Source organism: Phacochoerus africanus, chromosome 4 (genome assembly GCF_016906955.1).
Source record: "Phacochoerus africanus isolate WHEZ1 chromosome 4, ROS_Pafr_v1, whole genome shotgun sequence".
Lineage (NCBI taxonomy): Eukaryota > Metazoa > Chordata > Mammalia > Artiodactyla > Suidae > Phacochoerus > Phacochoerus africanus.
This window is the reverse complement of record NC_062547.1, coordinates 51,151,925-51,176,820: the sequence shown is the minus strand read 5'-3', so window position 1 is coordinate 51,176,820 and position 24,896 is coordinate 51,151,925. Positions and strand designations below refer to the sequence as shown.

At 43.1% G+C, this 24,896-nt stretch overlaps 1 protein-coding gene across 4 annotated transcripts in view; it reads left to right on the top strand.

The window, feature by feature from the left end:
• The window catches only part of SWAP70 (switching B cell complex subunit SWAP70), a 135,012-nt gene that overhangs the window by 100,088 nt on the left and 10,028 nt on the right, over nucleotides 1-24,896 (top strand). For all 4 annotated transcript variants that reach the window (XM_047776315.1, XM_047776313.1, XM_047776314.1 and 1 more), the window contains 5 exons: nucleotides 8,145-8,372; nucleotides 10,160-10,306; nucleotides 12,083-12,191; nucleotides 15,666-15,847; nucleotides 22,881-22,988. In XM_047776315.1, the coding sequence (XP_047632271.1) occupies nucleotides 8,145-8,372; nucleotides 10,160-10,306; nucleotides 12,083-12,191; nucleotides 15,666-15,847; nucleotides 22,881-22,988 (774 nt within the window). The remainder of the gene's footprint in view (nucleotides 1-8,144; nucleotides 8,373-10,159; nucleotides 10,307-12,082; nucleotides 12,192-15,665; nucleotides 15,848-22,880; nucleotides 22,989-24,896) is intronic.

Genomic DNA, 24,896 nt, shown 5'->3' with positions numbered 1-24,896 from the left:
TATGGAATTTTTGTTCTTGAAAATTGCCTTATTTAATACGGAGGTGTATAGAAGGGAATAGAATATTGCTAGATGTAGAAAAAGATATACCAGCGGTATTTTAAAAACCTAGGTGCCAGGAGTTCCCGTTGTGGTGTAGCGGAAATGAATCCGACTAGGAACCATGAGGTTGTGGGTTCGATCCCTGGCCTCACTCATCAGGTAAAGCAAGACACCATCAAACTTCTGGAAGAGAACAGAGGCAAAACATTCTCTGATATCAACCTCATGAATATTTTCTTAGGTCAGTCTCCCAAAGCAACAAAAATAAAAGCAAAAATAAACCAATGGGACCTAATCAAACTGACAAGCTTTTGCACAGCAAAAGAAACCAAAAAGACAACTTACAGAATGGGAGAAAATAGTTTCAAATGATGCAACGCTCAAGGGCTTAATCTCTAGAATATATAAGCAACTTATACAACTCAACAGCAAAAAAGCCAACCACCCAGTGGAAAAATGGGCAAAAGACCTGAATAGACATTTCTCCAAGGAAGATATACAGATGGCCAACAAGCACATGAAAAACTGCTCAACATCCCTGATTATTAGAGAAATGCAAATCAAAACTACCATGAGATACCACTGCGCACCAGTCAGAATGGCCATCATTAATATGTCCACAAATAAGAAGTGCTGGAGGGGTTGTGGAGAAAAGGGAGCCCTCCTGCACTGTTGTTGGGAATGTAAGCTGGTACAGCCACTATGGAGAACAGTATGAAGGTACCTTAGAAATCTGTACATAGAACTACCATATGACCCAGCAGTCCCACTCTTGGACATATATCCGGACAAAACTTTCCTTAAAAAAGACACATGCACCGGCCTGTTCATTGCAGCTCTATTCACAGTAGCCAAGACATTAAATCAACACAAATGTCCATTAAAAGACAATTGGATTAGGAAGAAATGGTATATATACACAGTGGAATACTACTCAGCCATAAAAAAGAATGACAAAATGCCATTTGCAGCAACATGGATGGAACTAAAGACTCTCATACTGAGTGAAATAAGTCAGAAAGAGAAAGACAAATACCATATGATATCCTTTATAACTGGAATCTAATACAGGGCACAAATGAACCTTTCCACAGAAAAGAAAATCATGGACTTGGAGAATAGACTTGTGGCTGCCCCGGGGGAGAGGGAAGGAGTGGGAGGGATCGGGAGCTTGGGGTTAACAGATGCAAACTATTGCTCTCGGAATGGATTTACAACGAGATCCTGCTGTGTAGCACTGAGAACTATGTCTAGATACTTACATCGCAACACGACAATGGGAGGAAAATTATGTATACATGTATATGTAACTTGGTCCCCATGCTGTACAGTGGAAAAAAAGAAAAAAGAAGTAGAAGGGAATAGAATATTGCTAGATGTCGAAAAAGATATACCAGTGGTATTTTAAAAACCTAGCTGCTGTTGGAAGAATTCGTTAGTAAAATTGCTAGTGTCTTTTTTTTAAGACTTATTTTTTTGGTCTTTTTAGGGTTGCACTTGAGGTATATGGAGGTTCCTGGGCTAGGGGTCAGATTGGAGCCCCTGCCACCGGCCTATGCCACAGCCATAGCAATGCCAGATTCGAGCCGCATCTGTGACCAACGCCGCAGCTCATAGCAGCACCAGATCCTTAACCCATTGAGCGAGGCCAGGGTTTGAACTGGATCGTCACGGATACTAGTCAGATTTGTTTCTGCTGAACCTCTAGGGGAACTCCATTTTTAAAGGCATTTTGTAATTACACCCAGTGTTCAAAATTTGTGTTTTCTTTGGAACTGGAGATGGGGTGGGTCTCTTGTCATCTTTTGGTTCTTTCCATCACTAAAATATTCATGGTGGACTTGAAAGTGACTTTGTCCTGATTTCAGAATTAGAAATTAGTGAGCAAGGAGACTTACCTTATTCCTTGAAGCAGCCCTTACTTGACGTGAAGGTCTTGTCACTGGCTTTATTTACTTATTTATTTATTGACTGCCCCTGTGTCTTGTGGAAGTTCCTGTGCCAGAGATCAAACCCATGCCACAGTAGCAGCCTGAGCCACTGCAGTGACCACACCTGATCCTTAATCTACCACACCACAAGGGAACTCCTTGTCTTTGATTTTACATCATCACTTGGTCACAGGCTGTGGAGAGAGCCAGTCAGTATCAGCTTCCTGACTCCTGTGCTTAAGACACTCGAAACATTGCTGCTCCAGGTGACCTGCAAAACTGAGACCCACATGAGACTTGATGTGGGCCATGACTTTATGTTCCCACCTAGAGCCCAAGCCAAGGCTCCAAGCTTGCTTGCCTTTGTCTTTTCAGGCTATCAGGAATTTCTGGTCCTCTCCTAAACAAGTTAATCTCATTTGAGAAAGGAATAGCCTCTTTTTGACTAGTCAGGATAGCCGGGGAGCATACCTTGTCATGTCATTGTTTGGAGTTACTGTGTTTGTTTGTTTGTTTTTCTTTTTTAGGCCACACCCTCAGCATGCGGAAGTTCTCGGGCTAGGAGTGGAATTGGAGCTACAGCTGCTGGCCTACACCACAACCACAGCAACTCGGGATTTGAGCTGCATCTTGTGGCAATGCCAGATCCTTAACCCACTAAGCAAGGCCAGGGATCAAACCCACATCCTCATCGATACTAGTCAGGTTCGTAACCCACTGAGCCACAACAGGAACTCCCTATTCTGTTGTTTTGAAGTCCTTAACTCCTTCAGCATTTCTTCTGATTAGAAGTGGAATTAGGAGTTCCCGTCATGGCGCAGTGGTTAACAAATCCGACTGGGAACCATGAGGTTGAGGGTTCGGTCCCTGCCCTTGCTCAGTGGGTTAACGATCCCCGGCGTTGCCATGAGCTATGGTGTAGGTTGCAGACGTGGCTCGGATCCAGCGTTGCTGTGGCTCTGGCCTAGGCCGGTGGCTACAGCTCCGATTCGACCCCTAGCCTGGGAACCTCCACATGCCGGAGGAGTGGCCCAAGAAATAGCAAAAAAAAAAAAAAAAAAAAAAAAAAGTGGAATTAGAGTGAGTTGTAGAGATTATTCAGGAGTACTTCTGTGAGGAAAGAAGGGATTATACAAACAGGTTTATGTGGAATTGCTTTGTCTGGCTGTTGAACCAGCCTCCTAAGGTTTAAAACATGGCCTTGTATTTATTGAGCTCTTAGCACATCTCCTGGCCTTTGCTCATCACTGAAAATTCAAAGTCACACATTTTGTAAAAAACACTAGAGTGTTTCTTTAAGGTATCCATTCTTTCTTAGATTTTGCTTCCTTCCTAAATACTTTAATAGCATTTAAAAAAAAAACGGTATTTTGAACTAGTTTTAGACTTACAGATTTTAATGAAAGTTGGTATGAAAACAGATACATTTAAAAATAAATTTTGAAGTATGTCTCAACTTGACATGAGTTTGTTTTGTCCTATTACTAAAAATTTTTAGGTTTTGTTAATTTAAAGCAATTTTTAGGTTTTCAGTCATTTATCATAATAATCATTTGCATTTTAAGTCCAAAGTGCTTCTCTTTTATAAATTTTTATTAATTTTTTTCATTACTTCAGACTTTATCCTCCAACTTTAATTAATACTATGGAAGATATAGGTGGTAGTTATGTGAATAACATAGGTGGTATAAATAAGTTTGCTTTTGATTCAGTTTCCCACCACCTAGAAAGTAGTATCAAAAATAATGAATAAATAAAGTGACTTCCTATACAAATGTCAAGAAATAGCATGTCACCATTTGAGATGGTTATGTAATTTTTGTCAAATGATATTCCTGAAAATGCGTGTCTGTGAAGTGTAGTTTTTACATGAGTATACATTTCCTACAGTGCCAAGAACAAAACAGGATGTGACTGTTGCTTATTTGGAAGAATTGCCTTTATGCAATTAAATATCAAAACCTGAAATAGTTTTAGGCGATCTTTAGTATAATAAAGTCCAAACTGTTATTAGTCATTAAAGGCCTTCTTTCATCATTACAGGGAAAGAACTTTTAACAAGTTAATTTTGGAGCCAGAGGCTGAAAAACCACATGCAGCTCCAAAGTTTATTCTTTGTTATTTTTGGTTCAACTAGCCTTGGAAGGAGGAAGTAAGCTGCTTCCTGAAACTGAATGAGCTCTTAGAATTGATGCAGCCCACTCAGACCAACACAGCAGCACGTGGTTTATTATTTAGTATACTCCAATAGTTGAGAATGGGAATGTTTGTCTCCCCTTGGCCCAAGAGAATGAACTAAGAGGTCCTTAAGTTATTTGGTTATGATAAGTATATGATTGTGTTTGAAGTCAACAGGAAGTGAATCTCGATTAGTTGCTCAGCAGTCCTTGGGAATGCTGAGCAGATGCTGGGTGCTGGTGGTAGATTCTGAAGGGTTGGGGAGAGCACCTTCAGAAGGTTCAGGATGAGCCTGGGAAGCTGCCTCTATAGCTGAGCTTGCTTCTACCAGGAAACTTTGTGAAAAACCACGAGGAATTGAAGCTCTGAGTGTGAGGGGCCTGAGTTCATTCCCAGGGGTGGGTGAGGAAAAGTCAAAGCTATTTCCTGACTTGAACTACTGCTAATGGTCGGTTGAATGCAACAGCTTGTCACGCCTACTTGTTGTCATCCTGTCCTTCCATGCGGTCACACCCCTGATCTCACTACTAAAACTTCTAGTAGTGCCTATACAACCTTTATTCCAGGTTATTGATCAGGCAGCATGGGCCTTCTTTTTGGCCCTTGCGAGACTGAACTTCTGTGCATCATAATGCCTCTAAGGTGTTTTTTTGTTTGTTTGTTTGTTTGTTTTGTCTTTTGTTGTTGTTGTTGCTATTTCTTGGGCCACTCCCACGGCATATGGAGGTTCCCAGGCTAGGGGTCGAATCGGAGCTGTAGCCACCGGCCTACGCCAGAGCCACAGCAACACGGGATCCGAGCCGCATCTGCAACCTACACCACAGCTCGCGGCAACGCCGGATCGTTAACCTGCTGAGCAAGGGCAGGGACCAAACCCGCAACCTCATGGTTCCTAGTCGGATTCGTTAACCACTGCGCCACGATGGAACTCCCTCTAAGGTGTTTTGCTTTGGTCATTTATGTAACTGACTTTCTTTTTTCTCTGTTTCTTTTTTACCGTCTTCTCTTTTCTGTCCCATTCTCCCCTCTTCCCTTTCTTTCTTTTTTCTTCTTATGGCTGTACCTGTAGCATATGGAAGTTCCCGGGGTAGGGGCTGAATCGGAGCTGCAGCTGAGGTCTTCGCCACAGCCATGGCAACACTGGATCTGAGCAGCATCTGCTACCTACGCCACAGCTGCAGCAATGCTGGATCCTTCAACCCACCACACCGGGCCAGTGATTGAACCCTCACCTCCACAGCAACCCAAACCACTGTAGTCAGATTCTTAGCCCACTGTCACAGAGTGAACTCCTTTTAAATGTCCAGAAAGAAAGAAGTAACATTGATGGAGTACCTAGTAGGCCAGACATTGTGCACAATGTTCAGTATTTGTCCTATTTTATTCCCATAGTAGTTCTATATGAGTGTTATGCTCATTTGATAGATGAGAAAACTGAGGCTTAGCTTAGTTTATTTCTGTTTCATTAATTGAGCTCCACTGCATTCTCTGTACAATGCTGAGTTCTGGAGATTCAGAAATGAATGGGACATCATCCCTCCTATAAAGGAATTCGGAAAAATTAGCCAGCGGCCAGTATGTAAGTGTAGCAGTAACTTTGATACAGTATGCTGAGTGCAGTGACATAGAAAAGGAACACCTGACCTAGGTCAGAGCAGTTTTACCAGAACAGAGCTTCTGCAACTTAAATGTGCATCTGGAAATACGTGGGATTCCTGTTAAAATGCAGATTCTCATTTTGGGGTCTTTGGGGGAGTGTGAAATCCTTCATTTCCAACAGCCTTCCAGGTGATGCTAATGCTGCTGTTCCACATTTTGGACCACTTTGAGGGGGAATATTCTAGATGATGTAGGATTTGAACAAAAACCAGTTAGTCAGGTAGAGAAATGGGGAAAGGTAATCTAGACATTCAGGACAGCTTGGGGAAAGGCACAGAAACATAAGAAAGTGTGTTAAATGGGTAAAGTACTTTAATCTGTAGCAGGTATTGGCGAACTACAGCTTGCTGGCTGAATGCAGCCCATAGCCTGTTTCTCGATAGCCCACATGTTAAGAATAGTTCTTACACATTTAAAGGGTTGTTAAAACAAACAAACAAACAACACCCCTAAATGAAGAACATGTACCAGCGATGCACACAGGCTTAACTATTTTCTTTTCTTTCTTTCTTTTGTTTTTTTTGGGGGGCTGCACCTGCGGCATATGGAAGTTCCCAGGCTAGGGGTCGAATCTGAGCTGCAGCTGCTGACCTACGTCACAGCCACAGCAATGTGGGATCTGAGCCACATCTGAGACCTACACCACAGCTCACAGCAACACCAGATCCTTAACCCACTGAGAGCAAGGCCAAGGATCAAACCAGCATCCTCATGGATACTATTCAGGTTCACTTCCACTGCGCCACAACAGGAACTCCTCAGGCTTAACTGTTTTCTAGCCAGCCCCTTACAGAGCATGCTTGGGATCTGTGGTAATGGTGGTATGGGAATGTGAAATCTACAGTGGAACTTGGCCAGAAACATGCTAGACGTAGTAGGCAGGGGATGCCCATCAGGGACCAGAGGACACAGAAGCTTGACCTGTGCCCCTTAGGCGGTAGGGAACCAGGGCGGGGTTTATGAAGGGGAAGTCAAAACAGGAGGCTTTTTGTCACTGATTTGATTTAAGGGATTGGGGAAAAGGATCCTGGCATGGATGAATCATGTTACTCCCAATTGAAATCAATAATAGGACAAGCCATTTGGAAGGTAGAGATGATTTTTTCAATTTTGGACATGTTGAGTTTGAGAGAACAATGTAGACTACCCCAGGCTTTTCAGAAAATTAGTTCTTTTCAGTATTATTGCCTCACTGTTTTCTCTATTATTATTTCAATAGCAGTATTTTCTCTTTTTTTTGTCTTTTTTTTTTGGTCTTTTTGCCTTTTCTTGAGCCACTCCCACGGCATATGGAGGTTCCCAGGCTAGGGGTCTAATCAGAGCTGTAGCCACCGGCCTACACCACAGCCACAGCAACGCAGGATCTGAGCCGCATCTGTGACCCACACCACAGCTCACGGCAACGCTGGATCCTTAACCCACTGAGCAAGGCCAGGGATCGAACCCGCAACCTCATGGTTCCTAGTCGGATTTGTTAACCACTGCACCACGATGGGAACTCCTCAATAGCAGTATTTTCTACTATTTTACTGTACACAGCTGTGTGTTTCGGGATTTAATAAGCCTTTCCAACCCAGGCTAGTAATTCCTCCTTCTTTACAACATTGTCGGTGTTCTAGTGGGAAGAAGCAACATGAATTTCAAAAAGTTGTAATTTGAGGACTAACTTGTACATACTGCTTTGAGATGCTTATTTATTTTAGTGTGTTAATATTGGTTCAGGGGAGTTCCTTTTGTGGCTCAGTGGTTAATGAACCCGACTAGTATCCATGAGGACAAGGGTTCAATCCTGGCCTTGTTCAGTGGGTTAAAGATCCAGTGTTGCCATGAGCTGTAGTGTAGATTGCAAATACAGCTCAGATTGAGCATTGCTGTGGATGTGGTGTAGGCCGACAGCTACAGCTCTGATTTGACCCCTAGCCTGGGAACTTCCATATACCGCGGTGTGGCTCTAAAAACACAAAAGACAAATATTGGTTCAGTAAAAGTAATATTCTGATAAGTTGAAATTCAGCAGAGGGTAATCAGATCACATCAGTTTATGTATGATAGTGTATGTGTGTGGTTTGCTTTAGTTCTATATACCAATACATGGTACTGTTAAAGGGGTCCTCCTTTTTAAAAATTCCTTTACTTGAGGTTAATACAGAAATCAGTGGCATTTTTTCCATATCCTTCTCCCTGGTAGTATCATCATTCTTTAAAGACACATATTTTGGAATTATAAAAGAATATTTCCTGAATTCACCATATCAGTATAAATAATAAAGATACATACCTAAGTTAAAACAATTTTTTTGGCTAGGAAATAATACTTTTTTAATCTTTATATAGATTGAATACCTGCTTAAGAAACTTACAGAAGCTATGGGAGGAGGTTGGCAACAAGAACAATTTGAACATTATAAAATCAACTTTGATGACAGTAAAGATGGCCTTTCTGCATGGGAACTGATTGAGCTCATTGGAAATGGACAGTTTAGCAAAGGCATGGATCGGCAGACGGTGTCCATGGCAATTAATGAAGTTTTTAATGAGCTTATATTAGACGTTTTGAAACAGGTAAGAGTCCTGTAACACCGTTTCTCCTCACCTTTCGACTTTGACATGTTTGAAATAAAACAAATTTTTCATCACAAAGATGAGTATAAGTCACTTATGCTTTTATACTGATTTAGGACAGGAATAAAGCTTCTTATTTTCCTTGTCTTGTGTTAGGCTCTCTTTGTGAAGAATCACTAATGCCGTTTTCAAGTACAGTTAACTTTGAGAAGTTCGTCTTTTGAAAGACCTGCTTAAATGATCGCATTTCTAAAAGTACTTTGATTTCATGTGTATATCCATACTCATTCACCTTAAAGATCCCATAGTGTGTTGTTGTTGAGTGAAAAAAACAGATGGAGCAGGAAGTGTCTTGTGGCCCCTTTTATGGAGTGACTTGTGTATAGTGCTGCCCAGAGGATGAGTGCCAAAGTATTATTGTGTTATAATTATTATATATTATTTTTATTTATTTATTATTATTATTATTTCATCTTTTTAGGGCCACCTCTGTGGCATATGGAGGTTCCCAGGCTAGGGGTCGAATCGAAGCTATAATTGCTGGCCTATACCACAGCCACAGCAACGTGGGATCCAAGTCATGTCTGCAGCCTACACCACAGGTCACAGCAACACTGGATCCTTAACCCACTGAGTGAGGCCAAGGATCAAACCTGCATCCTCATGGTTGCTAGTCAAATTCGTTTCTGCTGAGTCACAACGGGAACTGCTATATATTATTTTTGTAAAATCAGAAAAGTACCCTTTACTTTTGGGAAAAAATACCTTTATATAGTAAAGTTGCATTTTTTTTTTTTTGGAGGTTTTTTGCCACACCCAGTTAATCCTCCCCACCTACTTTTGCCTCCTGTTATTATCTTGGAACAAATCCCAGGCATTTTATTTTATCTATAAATATTCCAGTAGGTATCCCTAAATGATAAGGAATTAAAAAACCCTCACAGTGCTATTAATGTTCGGAGTCCTGAGTCTCTTATCTTTGTATAGCTTTTGGTGGGGAAGTGGGGAGTGGCTATCTCAGAGTGTCGAAAAGTCTCTGTAAACCTTTTTTTGTCTTTTTTCTTTCTTTTCTTTTCTTTTCTTTTTTTTTTGGTCTTTTTGTCTTTTTAGGGCTGCACCTGAAGCATATGGAGGTTTCCAGGCTAGGGGTCTAATCGGAGCTGTTGCTGCCAGCCTACGCCAGAGCCACAGCAATGCAGGATCTAGCCAAGTCTATGACTTATACCACAGCTCACACAATGCCGGATCCTTTACCCACTGAGCGAGGCCAGGAATTGAACCCGAGACCTCATGGTTCCTAGTTGGATTCGTTTCTGCTAAGCCACGACGGGAACTCCTGTAAACTTTTTTTTTCTTTAAAGATTTTTATTTTTTCATTATAAGTTGATTTATAATGCCCTGCCAATTTCAGCTATACAATAAAGTGACCGAGTCATATATATGTGTGTATGTATATACACACACATATTCTTTTTCTCACATTATCCTCCATCATGCTCCATCACAAGTGACTAGATACATTTCCCTGTGCTATACAGCAGAACCTCATTGCTTATCCACTCCAAATGCAGTAGTTTGCCTCTGCATGTGCTTGCATGAATTTGAGTGCAGTGCCCTGCCTTCATAGCTCCTCAAAGGGTTTATGATCTGCAAAGGGTAAGAACCATTGATATTCATGTATTGGTGACCCTACATCAGATCATGGAGTAGGCAAGAATATCAAGGAAGAGGTATTAGCTCTTATAAATAAAAGGACAGGCATTCATATCAGATTTAATCTTTCATAGGGTTACATGATGAAAAAAGGCCATAGACGGAAAAACTGGACCGAACGCTGGTTTGTACTAAAACCCAACATAATTTCTTACTATGTGAGTGAGGATCTGAAAGATAAGAAGGGAGACATTCTCTTGGATGAGAACTGCTGTGTGGAGGTGAGTCAACTGTTACCTCTGTCCAGTGCTGCCCCCTGCTGTTCAAGTAGTTTATCTTCCTTCTTCTAGACGCTAGAGCCTTAAAAGTAATCTTAAAATTTGCATTTCCAAAATAATATATGCTTACGGTTGCTATAATTTCTGAACCAAAACTTAAAGATACCTGACAAAAACTTTTTTTCTAATGTGAATTTATTTTTTTGTCCTATACTTGAGGACAAGGTATAGTGATTAATCTCATTTATTTGTACATTTAAGGAATCATTTATTGAATAAATGGAGTCATAAAAAAGGAAGTAAAGAAAAAAATTTCAGGAGTTCCCGTTGTGGTGCAGCGGAAACGAATCTAAGAACCATGAGGTTTCAGGTTTGATCCCTGGCCTCACTCAGTGGATTAAGGATCTGGTGTTGCCTTGAGCTGTGGTGTAGGTTGCAGACGTGGCTTGGTTCCTGTGTTGCTGCAGATGTGACCCCTAATTAGACCCCTAGCCCGGGAACCTCCATATGCCGCAGGTATGGCCCTAAAAAGCAAAAAAAAGAAAGAAAGAAAGAAAGAAAAATTTTAGTAAGACAGTATTTGAAATCATGAATATGCCAGAAAATCTGGACCATTTTTGAGTGTAAAATAGAATAAAAGAAGATGTGAGCGTTGCCTTCGAATGGTTAGAGTGACTTTAGGATACTTTATTCGCAGGGGCTAATTCTGTAAAGAAGTGAAGTCCTCAAGAACATAAAGTTTAGAATTTTTATTTTTGTTTATTTATTTGGCCCTGCCATGGCTTATGGAAGTTCCTGGGCCAGGGATTGAACCCTCGCCCGTAGCAGCAACCCAAGCTGCTGCAGTGACAACACTGGATCCTTAACCTCCTGCACAAGGGAACTCCGAGTTTTTAATTTATGTCTGATCTATGACCACATCTGTATTTGTTGAAAAACATTTGAAATACCTAAGATCCCATTCATAAATGATAAGATATTTTGGTGGATGAAGTGGTTCTGTATTAACGTCATAGGGTGTGCAGTGCCCAGTCAGGGGTCTTCTTAGATTCAGCTAAACATGGAGACTCATACAAGATTACCGTAAGCCGTACCAGTCTGCTTATAAGGATATGGCATGGGAGCCCTGGTGCAAGGATAGGAGAGATGCATCTGGAAGGTGTGGGAATCACCCTGGGTTAGAAGCCTCATTTCTCATGGGAGTCAGTACCTACTGTGACAGGTACATGGGTGTATCCTCCAGGGTTCTTGTAAGAGGTGTGCTCAGGTACGAAGGTTGTTGCACTCAGGAAGGCCCAAAGCCTGGCCCATCAGGTGTTGCTGATTCTCCCAGTCTAGATGTAATATACTAACCAGGGGACATTTTTATTATAAATAATGTACTGGGGGCAGCAGTAGTAAATCAGTAATAACTCCTTTCTAGGTGCTTCTTGTGTAAATAATCAAGACTGAAATTAATCTAATATATATATATATATATATTTTTTTTTTTTTTTTGGTCTTTTTAGCACTGCACTTGAAGCATATGGAAGTTCCCAGGCTAGGGATCGAATCAGAGCTACCGCTGCCAGCCTACACCACAGCCACAGCAACGCGGGGATCTGAGCCGCATGTGCAACCTACACTACAGCTCATGGCATCGCCAGATGCTTAATCCACTGAGCAAAGCCAGGGATCCAACCCACGTCCTCATGGATACTAGTCGGGTTCATTAACTGCTGAGCCACTATGGGAACTCCTGAAAAAAATTCTAAAGACTCATCTTGCTTTCTATTTTAGTCCTTGCCTGACAGAGATGGAAAGAAGTGCCTTTTTCTCATAAAATGTCTTGATAAGACCTTCGAAATCAGTGCTTCGGATAAGAAGAAAAAGCAAGAGTGGATTCAGGGTAAGGTAATTTTTATTATTTGTCATGATATAACTTGAGAGCTCTGACTTGGTTTTGAATCTCATTAAAGATATGTGGCATTGTTTCCTCATTGTCTATAGTTATTTCTATGTGAAACGTAGTAGCTAAAAAAAAAAAAAATTGAGAGGAGTTCTCAAATTTTTCGTCGATATCGTTTGTCTAATGAACTTGTGGAGAAGTTATAAAATGGACATTTTAGGTTTTATTTACTCTTACTATTTAAAGAATATGGAATTTGCCCTTTTTTTTGTCTTTTTTTGCCTTTTCTAGTGCTGTTCCCGCGGCATATGGAGGTTCCTAGGCTAGGGGTCTAATCGGAGCTGCAGCCACCGGCCTACACCACAGCCACAGCAACGCTGGATCCGAGCCGAGTCTGCAACCTATACCACAGCTCACGGCAACGCCGGATCGTTAACCTGCTGAGCAAGGCAGGGGATCAAACCCGGAACCTCATGGTTCCTAGTCGTATTGGTTAACCACTGCGCCACGACGGGAACTCCCGGAATTTGCCCTTTTAAAGACCATAAAGAATTTTAAAATGGCCCTTTTGAGTATTTAGTAATTATGTAAAACAAAAGAGGAATTATGCAGTAGCTTTTGACCTACTTCAAGTACTTTTCAAGATCTGTTGCTTTCAAAAGAAATCACTAGTTTCAAATAATTCAACTTTTACCTAAACTTTTATTTCAAATAATTGAACAATTTTTTTTTCAAATAATTGAACCAAATCAACATAAACTCTTTTGATTTCATGATTTTTATTTTTATTATTATTATTATTATTTTTGTCTTTTTAGCTATTTCTTGGGCCGCTCCCGCGGCATATGGAGGTTCCCAGGCTAGGGGTTGAATTGGAGCTGCAGCCACCGGCCTATGCCAGAGTCACAGCAACGCTGGATCTGAGCCGCGTCTGCAACCTACACCACAGCTCACGGCAATGCTGGATCGTTAACCCACTGAGCAAGGCCAGGGATCAAACCTGCAACCTCATGGTTCCTAGTCGGATTCGTTAACCACTGCGCCACGACGGGAACTCCTGATTTCATGATTTTTAAACTAAAGTACCACTCCAAAATTAGAGAAGAATGAAACTTTGCATTTGTGGTTTTCTTTTTTCATCATGGAAGGGGAGTCTGAATATTATATTCTTGAACATAGATAAAATTGTTCTATTGAAAAATTGTGGTCATTTTGATGTGGTTTCAGAGTTTAAGGCAAATCTACCTGGTTCTGAATCCTCTTTTCTGTGTTGCTGTGGGTGAGTTGGGACTTCTGTGGCAGCCTTCCTCCTCTGTGGAATGGGGCTAATAACAGGAGCTACCTCTTAGGGTTGTTGTGAAGGTTAGTAATTCGACAATGAAGATATGCTTGCATATCTTTAAAAAATGACACAGCATTGCAAAAATGTTTGTAATAGAGTGCAAATAACTTAAATGTCCCTTAATTGGGGAGTGGTTGAACAGTTTCTCGTACAGCTACACAGTGGAGAAAGGCATAGTACTTTATGTCTAGTGCTGTATGTGCTGATATGGACAGCTCTCCAAGATAAAGTAAGTGGGCAAAGCAAAGGTCTGAGGGTGTGTTATGCCAACATATGTGTCCACAGAAGGTGGAGGGCATATGCATATGTTTATTTATATAGCCTTTAAATACCTCAGGAAAGATACACAAGAAATTTTTAGCATTAGTTGTGGAGTGGGGAGTTCAGTCCTTGGGGATAGTAGAATGGAGACTTCATCTATGTCCCTTCAAGTTTTTAAATTTGAATTCAGAGTGTGAAATTATTCCCTATTTAAATAATTGAAGGGGAGTTCCCATCATGGCGCAGTGGTTAGCGAATCCGACTAGGAACCATGAGGTTGCAGGTTCGGTCCCTGTCCTTGCTCAGTGGGTTAAGGATCCAGCGTTGCCGTGAGCTGTGGTGTAGGTTGCAGACGCGGCTCAGATCCAGCGTTGCTGTGCCTCTGGCGTAGGCTGGTGGCTATAGCTCCGATTCGACCCCTAGCCCGGGAACCTCCATGTGCCGCGAGAGCGGCCCAAAGAAATAGCAAAAAAGACAAAAAATAATAATAAATAAATAAATAAATAATTGAAGGGTTTCTTGGTGGCTCAGCAGGTTAAGGATCCAGTGTTGTCACTGCTGCAGCTTGGGTCACTGCTGTGGCACGGATTTGATCCCTGGCTTGGGACCTTCTGCATGCCTCAGGCACAACTGGAAAGAAAAAAAAAAAAAGAAATTGAAACAAGCAGGAAAGAAATCAGACTTTGTATGAGGATTAGATAATGCAGGAGATCCCAGTGTGGCTCACTGAGTTAGGAACCTGGCATAGTATCCGTGAGGATGTGGGTGCCATCCCTGGCCTCGCTCAGTAGGTTAAGGATCCGGTGTTGCAGCAAGCTGCAGCATAGGTTGCAGATGTGGTTCAGATCCAGTGTTGCCTGGCTGTGGTGTAGCCCTCAGCTGCAACTCTGATTCAGCCTCTAGCCCGGGAATTTCCATATGCCACAGGTGTGGCCATTAGAAATTAAATAATGCATATAAAGGGGGGGTGTGTGTGTATGTATACATTTTTGTATAGCCCTTAAATATCTCAGGAAAGATACACAAGAAATTTTTAGCGTTAGTTGTGGAATGGGGAGCCCAGTACTGGGGGATAGGAGAAGAATGGCGATAGCAAGTGCTAATGGTAACTGCAGGTATCATTATCACCTCAAGGAGGGAGTGTAGAGGCAGATGGTTTCATAAGGCTTTGAAGAGAAGCAGGTAAACACAACAGGTAGCAAATCAGATACCAGGAACTCTGAATCCTAGTCCTTTCTACGTCTTGTTCTTATTTGGCCTTTTGGGAAGTTGAGAGAAGGGAGTTGAAAGTATTGTTTTAAGTTCCTCACATGTATGTCAGATTTTCTCAAATCAAACAACGGTTTAAGCACAGACAGGCAGTTATGAAACCCTGGAGCCACGAGGGACCTCAGAGATGATCTCTCTGATTTTAGAGATGAGAAGCCAATTCTGTTAAGAAGTTCTGTGACTTGGGAGTTCCCGTCATGGCTCAGTGCTTAATGATCCTGACTAGGATCCTTGAGGATGCGGGTTGGATCCCTGGCCTTGCTCAGTGGGTTAAGGACCTGGCATTGTCATGAGCTGTGGTGTAGGTCACAGACGCAGCTCGGATCCTGAGTTGCTGTGGCTGTGGTGTAGGCCTGAGCTACAGTTCTGATTCAACCCCTAGCCTGGGAACCTCCATCTGCCACGGTTGCGGCCCTAAAAAGACATATGCCAAAAAAAAAAAAAAAAAAAGAGGTTCTGTGACTTGCTCACAGCCATACCACTGCTCAGTGGCTAGATCAGAATCTATCCTGGGGCTTTGATTTTCTTCCCACTATGCCGTTTATTGTTAGGCTTACAGAGACTAAGGGGTCCTCCTCTTTTTTCTTCTACATCTTTCACAGCCATCCAGTCTACCATCCAGCTGCTGAAGCTGGGCAGCCCCCCACCACACAAAGAAGCCCGCCAGCGTCGAAAAGAACTCCGGAAGAAGCTGCTGGCTGAGCAGGAGGAGCTGGAGCGACAAATGAAGGAGCTCCAGGTGGCAAACGAAAACAAGCAGCAGGAATTGGAGGCAGTGAGGAAGGTAGGGGTGGACCTCAGCCGGGCTCTCACTTCACTGCTGGAGCCACAGCTGCCTTATCTACCAGCTTTGGTTCTGCCAAGACTAGTTAATACAGCGGTAGGGAGATGTTTTGAGTAAACTGTGCTCGCAGGAAGTGTATCTAGACCACTATTGGGACGCACTGGTTTCTCAGCCCTTGAGAGTATGAGGGTCTCAGGGCAGCCTTTCATTGATCAGAAAAGACAGTATATGAATTTTGTCAGAGAAAGACGAGGAGTTATAATCCCCTCAGGATGTCAAGATCCCTTTTGGTGAACTGGACAGGATTGATTGCTTTTTTCAGTTTTCCCCCTTAGCTCCCATCTTGACTCATGAGGATCTTGGAAGACCCTTAGTGTTGGAATTGTGGGTTTTGGAGTTCCTGTCGTGGCTCAGCAGGAACTAACATCCATGAGAATGCAGGCTCGATCCCTGGCCTTGCTCAGTGGGTTAAGGATCTGGCGTTGCTGTGAGCTGTGGTGTAGGTCGCAGACGCGGCTCGGATCTGGTGTTGCTGTGACTGTGGCATAGGCCAGAGGCTATAGCTCCGATTCCACCCCTAGCCTGGAAACTTCCATATGCCATGGTTGTGGCCCTTAAAAGACATAAGACAAAACAAAAGAAGAGGTTCGGTGACTTGCTCACGGCTCTAAAAAGACAAAAAAAAAAAAAAAAAAGGAAGGAAGAAATAATGGGTTTTACTTATTATTTGGAGTCAGAGATACTTTCTGGGTCAGCTTCTTCTTCCATCTCAGGGCTAGTAGGCCAGGTACCACCGGGTGTGTGGGATAGTTGACATTCACTGGGAAATCTTGTTCTTGCTTGTGTATGTCATGGTTCTGGGCATGGTCTTTATGTGGGGCACCTTTAGGTTGAGCCTGTCTGCCTTGAATTAGTGTGCACCTGCTAACCACAAGCTCAGGTATGCTCTTATGTCTTCCTGTGTAGCGCCTGTGCCCTGGGATGTGGGGATTCCTCATAGTTTAAGACCCCACATTCCTGGTGGGGTTCTCCCTTTGCAGCCCCTGAAATTGCAACACTGCTGATCACAGCAGGACCTCCAGAAAATAAAGCTTTTTCTGAAGGTCCTGCTGTAACACAGTGGGTTAAGGATCTGGCATTTCTGCCACAACATGGGTTTGAACCCTGACATGGCATAGTGGGTTAAGAATCTGCATTGCTACAGCTGCAGCATAGGTTGCAGTTGTGGCTCAGATTTGATCCCTGGCCTGGGAACTTCTATATGCCACAGGTGTGGCCAAAAAGAGATTTTTCTACTAGTTTTACAGCCTTAGGAGCCATGTGGATGTACAATCTTAGAAACGGTGGTTCCTGTCTAGCACACCTACTTTCTAAAAACATCTCCCAGGTCTTGTGCTCTCCCCCCTCTTTCACCTTGCCTCTTTGCACTGCCTTACATTTTCTTTAAAAACTCCCTTAATGGGCTGGGATAAACACGCCTCCTCCATCCACTGTGCATACAGCAGAAGTGTTATGGAGAGGAGTGGGATGGGGAGCTGGGCTTGGTGTCCTTCTTTTGTGATTTTGAAAAATTAGGAAGTAGGTCATAACAGAGGAGAGGATGAAATATACATATACAAATTGCATATACAAATAATTATCAAGTGAAGACCCCTGAAACGTCTAATCCAGGTTAAATAGACTATTGCCAGTGTTTTAGAAGCTCTGGTACCCCTTTTTGTCTTTCTTTCTTTTGTGTTTTTAGGGCTATACCTGCAGCATATGGAGGTTCCCAGTCTAGGGGTTGAATCAGAGCTGTAGTGCTGGCCTGCGCCACAGCCACAGCCACAACAACTCGGGATCTGAGCCGAGTCTGCAACCTACATCACAGCTCACAGCAACTGCCAGATTCTTAACCCACTGAGCGAGGGAGGCCAGGGATCCATCCTGCATCCTCATGGATAGTACTCGGGTTCATTAACCACTGAGCTATGACAGGAACTCCTCTTTCTTTCTTTTTAATTAAAAAAAAAAAAATCAGGGAGTTCCCGTCGTGGCGCAGTGGTTAACAAATCCGACTAGGAACCATGAGGTTGCGGGTTCGGTCCCTGCCCTTGCTCAGTGGGTTAACAATCTGGCGTTGCCATGAGCTGTGGTATAGCATAGGTCGCAGACGCGGCTCGGATCCTGCGTTGCTGTGGCTCTGGCTTAGGCTGGGGGCTACAGCTCCGATTTGACCCCTAGCCTGGGAACCTCTATATGCCGTGGGAGCGGCCCAAAGAAATAGCAAAAAAAAAAAAAAAAAAAAATCAGTACAGACAGTACAAACAGTAAGATTCATGGTTTATGTATATAAATTGGCCATAGTACCAATTCCAACATGTGTGTTTGTGGGGGGGTGCCCCAGACACTAGCCGGGTGTCAGGGAATTGAACTCAGTTCTGATCCTGTCTGCCAGTTTTGTAGGGTAATGTTTTCAATCAAATTGGAAAAGTATTCAGTCGTTATTTCTTCCAATATTTTTCCTACTCTTTTCCCTCTTTCTTCTCCTTTAGATACTCCTGTTACGTGAATGTTGGTGTCCTTAACAGTGTCCCACATTTTTCTGAGGGAACTTTCTTCTCTGTTCTTGAGAATACATAATTTCTACCACTCTATCTTTGATTGATTCTTTTTTAGTTTTTTTTATTTTTTTATTTTTTTAAGGGCCACAGGTGTGGCATATGGAGGTTCCCAAGTTAGGGGTCAAATCGGAGCTACACCTGCTGGCATACACCACAGCCACAGCAACGAGGGATCCGAGTTGTGTCTGTGACCTACACCACACAGGGCAGCACCAGATCCTTAACCCACTGAGCGAGGCCAGGGATCTAACCCTCATCCTCATGGATCCTAGTCAGGTTTGTTGAGCCACAACAGAAACTCCTGTCTTTGATTCTTATAGCCCAAATGTATGGGTGAGGACCTCTAGTGAATTTTTCATTTCAATTACTTTTTATCTCCAGAATTTCCATTTGGTGTGTTTTAAAATGTGTTTGTTTTGTTTTGTTTTTTTTTTTTTTTTTTACTGCTGTGTCATCTGTTTGATGGGATATCATCATGTCAACTATGCCTTCCTTAAGAATGGTTTCTTAAGCTCTTTGAACATATAATAACTTCTTTGAAGTCTTTACTCAATTCAGCATCTGGGCCCCATCAAAGGCGGTTTCTAGGAGTTCCTTGGTGGCTCAGTGGGTTAAGGACTCAGCATTGCTACTGCTGCAGCTCTGGTTATTGCTGTGGTGCAGGGAACTTCCTCATGCCATGGGCGCGGCCCTCCAAAAAAGGCATTTTATATTGCTTGCTTTTTTTCCCTTGTGTATGAGTCACTTTTCTTTTGCTTTGCACATCTCAAAAGTTCTTGTTGAAAACTGGACTTTTTTTTTTTTAATTTTATGGCCATGCCCTTAGCACATGGAAGTTTCTGGGCCAGAGAATGAATACGAGCCGCAGCTATGACAACTGCAGGAACTCTGAAAACTGGATATTTTAATTTTTTTGTCTTTTTTTTTAGGGCTGCACCCGAGGCATATGGAGGTTCCTAGGCTAGAGGTCTAATCGGAGCTGTAGCTGCCGGCCTATACCATAGCCATACCAACACCAGATCCGAGCCACCTCCGGGACCTACACCTCGGCTCACGGCAACACTGGATCTTTAACCCACTGAACAAGGCCAGGGATCGAACCCACAACCTCATGGTTCCTAGTTATACTTATTTCCGCTGTGCCACAACTGGAACTCCAAAACTGGACATTTTAGATGGTATATTGTAGCGACTCATAGCGTCCTTCCCTCCCCAAAGGGGTTGTCATTATTTGCTCATTTGTTTAGTGACTTGGCTGGGCTCTTTCAGGGAAGTCTGTTCTCCTCATGGTATGTAGCCTCTGTCTGTCCTCTGAAGTCCAATCTCAGGCATGTACACAATGCCGTGGGATGGCCAAGGTGTCAGCAGGGCTTTTTGTTTTTGTTTTTGCATAGTCTTTTCTTTTAATTTTATAATGATTTTAAAATGATTTTTTCTTCCTTTTTAAAATTTTTATAATGATTTTTATTTTTTCCAACACTAGTGTATAGTTTTCTGTCAATTTTCTACTGTATAGCAAGGTGACCCAGTCAAACATACATGTATACATTCTTTTTTCTCACATTATCATGCTCCATCATAAGGGATTAGATACAGTTCCCAGTGCTATACTGCAGGATCTCATTGCCTATTCACTCCAAAAGCAGTAGTTTGTGTCTATTAACCCCAAATTCCCAATCCATCCCACTCCTTCCCCCTCTCCCTTGGCAACCACAAGTCTGTTCTCTAAGTCCATGATTTTCTTTTCTATGGAAAGGTTCATTTGTGCTGTATATTAGATTCCAGATATAAGCGATATCATATGGTATTTGTCTTTCTCTTTCTGACTTACTTCACTTAGTATGAGAGTTTCTAGTTCCATCCATGTTGCTGCAACTTCTTAATCCAATCATCTGTTGATGGACATTTAGGTTGTTTCCATGTTTTTCTTATATTCTTAAGTACAGTTTTTAAAGGTTACACTCCATTTACAGTTATTACAGAATATTGGCTATATTCCCTGTGTTGTACAGTACATCCCTAAGCCTATCTTACATCCAGTAATTTGTTATTTCCCACTCCATCACCCCTATATTGCCCCTCCTTCTGTCTCCCCACTGGTAACTGTGAGTTTGTTCAGTATATCTGTGAGCCTTCCTCTTTTCTGTTATATTCACTAGTTGTATGTTTTAGATTCCACATCAAAGTGATATCATACAGTGTATTAAGTAGTATTCTGGTGTGTGTGTGTGTGTGTGTGTGTGTGTGTGTGTGTACACCCTATCTTCATTATCCAGTCTTCTGTTGATAGACACCTTAGGTTGCTTCCATATCGTGGCAGTTGTAAATAATGCTGCTATGAACATTGGAATGCATTAGTATTTTTGTTTTTCTTGGGTATGTATCCAGGAGTGGAATTGCTGGTTCATATGATAGTTCTGTTTTTCGTTTTCCGAGAAACTTCCATACTGCTTTGCAAAGTGGCTTCACGAATTTACATTCCCACCAACTTACATTCATCAATTTACTGTGTACAAGGGTTTGGTTTGGTTTTTTGATATTGAGTTCCATGAGCTGTTTGTATAATGTTGGCTTCAATCCCTTATTGGTCGTATCATTTGCAAATATTTTCTCTCATTCAGTAGGTTGTCTTTTCATTTTGTCAATGGTTTTCTTTGCTGTGTAAAAGCTTTTAAGTTTAATTAGGTCCCATTTGTTTATTTATTTATTTTTTTGTTTTTTTCAGGTCACACTTGAAGCATGTGGAGGTTCCCAGGCTAGGGGTCAAATCAGAGCTCCAGCCGCTGGTCTATGGCACAGCCACCACAGCACGGGATCCGAGCCGCATCAGCTAGAGCTCACAGCAACGCTGCCAGATCCTTAACCCACTGAGCAAGGCCAGGGATCAAACCCACATCCTTATGGTTCCTAGTCTGGTTTGTTAACCACTGAGCCACAAAGGGCACTCCTCATTTATTAATTTTTTATTGCCTTTACTCTGAGAGATGAAGCCAAAAAAATGTTTCTGTGGTTTATGTCAAAGAGTGTCCTGCCTATGTTTTCCTCTAGGTGTTTTATAGTATCTGGTCTTGGATTTCAGTCTTTAATCCAGTTTGAGTTTATTTTTGTGCATGGCAGCAGGGCTCTGTCTGGGACCTCTTGGTTAAGCTGGCTGCCTTTGTTGGTATCACACCCTGCTGTGCATCTTGCAGTGATTGCGCAGTGATTGCTCTTTTGTTTTTGACAATGCCCTGGAGCCTAAACTTGCCCCACAGAATAGTATTTAAATTCTGGCCCACCCGCAGTCCTGGAGGACTGTCTTTGAGACTTGTTTCTACTTGGGGCCTCTTCTTTGCTGCCTTCCCTTGGTTTCCCCTGTCAAAACTTCTAGCTGGGCTGTGGTTTAGTTTGTTGGTTTTGTCAATGGAAAAAAAATATATATACACAACGTGAAAGTTGAGGGTTATATTTATTTGGGGACCTTACTGAGGACTCTGGTCTGGGAGACAGCCTCAGCCCCCAGGAATGGTTGGTTCCAAAGAAGTAAGGAGAGAGCCCGGATATATAGGAGGTTTTGGTTGGGGAAAAAAGAATAGTTACTGCTGATCACATAGAAGATATTTCGAGTTAATGATCTGAGTGCTTTTCTGTATTTGGGAAGATACAGATCTGGGCTCATTAAGATTATTTCTTAGGTATGCATCTTAACTACTTAGGGCTGGTATCCTCTTTTTCTCCATCCTAAATTCCCCTCAGGATGCATGTGCCACTGGGGCAGCTACAGTGGCCGGTGGCTTGATGGAAGGCAACATTTTTCTGCCTGCACCCTCCTCGAGATACCATAGCCCTAGACTGAGAACTGAGGAGAGAGGGAGCCCTGTGTCCTTGGTTCTGTGGCCATGGGGTGGCGCCTCCTTCTCACTGACGTGGGAGGGGCAGAGATGGAGCTGCAGTGTGGCTCAGGTGACACAGACTTTTACTGTTCTTGCTGAGATCTAGTTGATTTTCTTGCAAAAAATGTTCTTGTTCAGATAATTCCCAGAAACTTTAAGCGGTTGTTTTGCCACCCTTTGGAAAGTCAAGCTCTGGGAACAGTTTTAAGGAGTAATCGGAAGATGACAGAATTGTTTAGGACCAGCTCAAGCAGTAGATTCGACCTTACAAATGATTTGCAAGTGAATGTAACTTAATAACTGTACTAAATGACTAAAATTTTCCCTGAAAAATGTTCAGACCTATTAGGAGTCATTCAGTTACCCAGTTTGTTTCGCGTGTTGACTGGGGAAATTGTTGCAGTGGAATTCCAATGGATCCGCCTGTTTTTAATTCCCTCTTTATTGAACCTTGAGAATGTCTGGTTTCCCCCATAATGTTTAAGGTGTGATCATTTCTCTCCAGACACATTTCCTCTGTAACATTTCCTGCTTTTCTTTGGATGGGTTTTTGGATAGAAACTGGAAGAAGCAGCATCTCGGGCAGCAGAAGAAGAAAAGAAACGCCTTCAGACTCAAGTGGAACTTCAGGCCAGATTCAGCACGGAGCTGGAGCGGGAGAAGCTTGTGAGTACCACACGCCAGGGGACACTTGCTGCTTTAACTCGCAGAGCCAGCCAGGTTGGCAGAGGGTCAGAGGCCAGCCTGTGGGGGTGAAGGGGCCAGCCACCCAAAACCAGTCTGAATTGGGGGAGGGTAAAGACCTGGGAGTCTGGAGTGAGGCCGTGTTGCTAGCTTGGATCTGCTGCTGGCTGGCAGTGGGCTGTTGGGGAAGTTACGTTTGTTATGCATTCACTACCAGTTTATCGAGCACCTGCTGTGTGCTAGGCATTCTGCAAAGGATGCAAAGGTAAACCTTGCTCTCGAGACTCCCAAGTAGACATTTACCGAATGGGGTGATATGTGATGGGGGTAGGGAAACCATATGTCCTGGTTTATCTGGGGCCGTCCCTGCCATCCTGGTATAATTTTCTGTTTTTTTTGTCTTTTTTGTCTTTTTTGTCTTTTTAGGGCCACACCGCAGCATAGGGAGGTTCCCAGGCTAGGAGTCCATTTGGAGCTATAGCCACCAGCCTTTGCCACAGCCATAGCAATGCTGGATCCGGGCCACATCTGTGACCTACACCACAGCTCATGGCAGCGCTGGATCCTTAACTCACTGAGCGGGGCCAGGAATCGCACCTGCATCCTCATGGATGCTAGTCAGGTTCGTTAACCACTGAGCCATGATGGGAACTCCCATCCTGGTATAATTATTAATAGCATCCCTTTCATCCCTCAGAGTCCAGGCTTGGAAAAGCAATAGCTCTGGAAAAAGCAAGCTAAGTTCCATGACAGTTCTCCTCTGTGATAAGCCAGAGAGGGGGTTCTGAAGTCATGAGAACACATGCAGCGGGACTGCTGCTGCTGGCAGCTCTAACTCATCCGAGGTGTTCTCATCACCAAGAGACCCAAGGGCCAGGCTGCTTCGGGTGGTGAGCTGGTCAATTGGAACCCAGGTTGCCTCACACTGAGTTCAGCGTGTGGGAGAGGGCTGAGCCCAGGGCCTGTTAAGCAGGGGCCGTGACAGTTCCTTCAGCAACTTTGTGCTGCTTAGGCTTGAAGTAGGGGCGTTTATGTTGAGAGAGGAAGCTGCATGTGATGGGGAGAGGGTCCTCGCTGTGTGGCCAGAAGATCTGGGTTCGTGTCCTCACTGCTTCTCATGGGCGTGAGTTTCTCTTTTTCACATTGGAGGGGGGTAGTAGCCACATGATCTCTCATGATCATGTGGCTACTTGTGTCGCTTATGAGGGTAAAGTACGCTAATGCAAGTGAGACATATGACATTGTGTATGATACTACCTTTAGGATGTCGTTGGCTTTTAACTTTTTTTTTTCTTTTTTGCCTTTTTGTCTTTTTAGCGCCACACCCGCGGCATATGGAGGTTCCCAGGCTAGAGGTTGAAATGGAGCCTATGCCACAGCCACACCAACACAGGATCCAAGCCGTGTCTGTGACCTACTCCACAGCTCACAGCAATGCCAGATCCTTAACCCACTGAGCGAGGCCAGGGATCAGATCTGCGTCCTCATGGATGCTAGTCGGATTCATTAACTGCTGAGCCACAACAGGAACTACTTTGGCTTTTAACTTTTAAGGCAGAGATTCAGAACTCCGTAATCCAGATGGAGGAACCATAAACTTGTTCGAACACTAGTTACATGCTTGAGGTCCCTCAGGGCTGGAGGTGCCTTAGGGAGGGAAAACGGGGTGTCAGGCAGCCAGCTAAGTGTAGGGGGACTCACTACAGCCCAGCCAGTCTTTCCTTTCCCCTCTGTTTTAACCCGTTGACTGTTCTGACTGGGAAATGTTTCATTCCTTTTAGAGAAGACTCTGCTGGCAAAGAGATTGTGGCTTTAAGGCAGGATGGACACTAAAGAGAAATTACACAGGGAAATACTTGTTTCTTGAGTCTGAAATGTGGAATGAAGGGG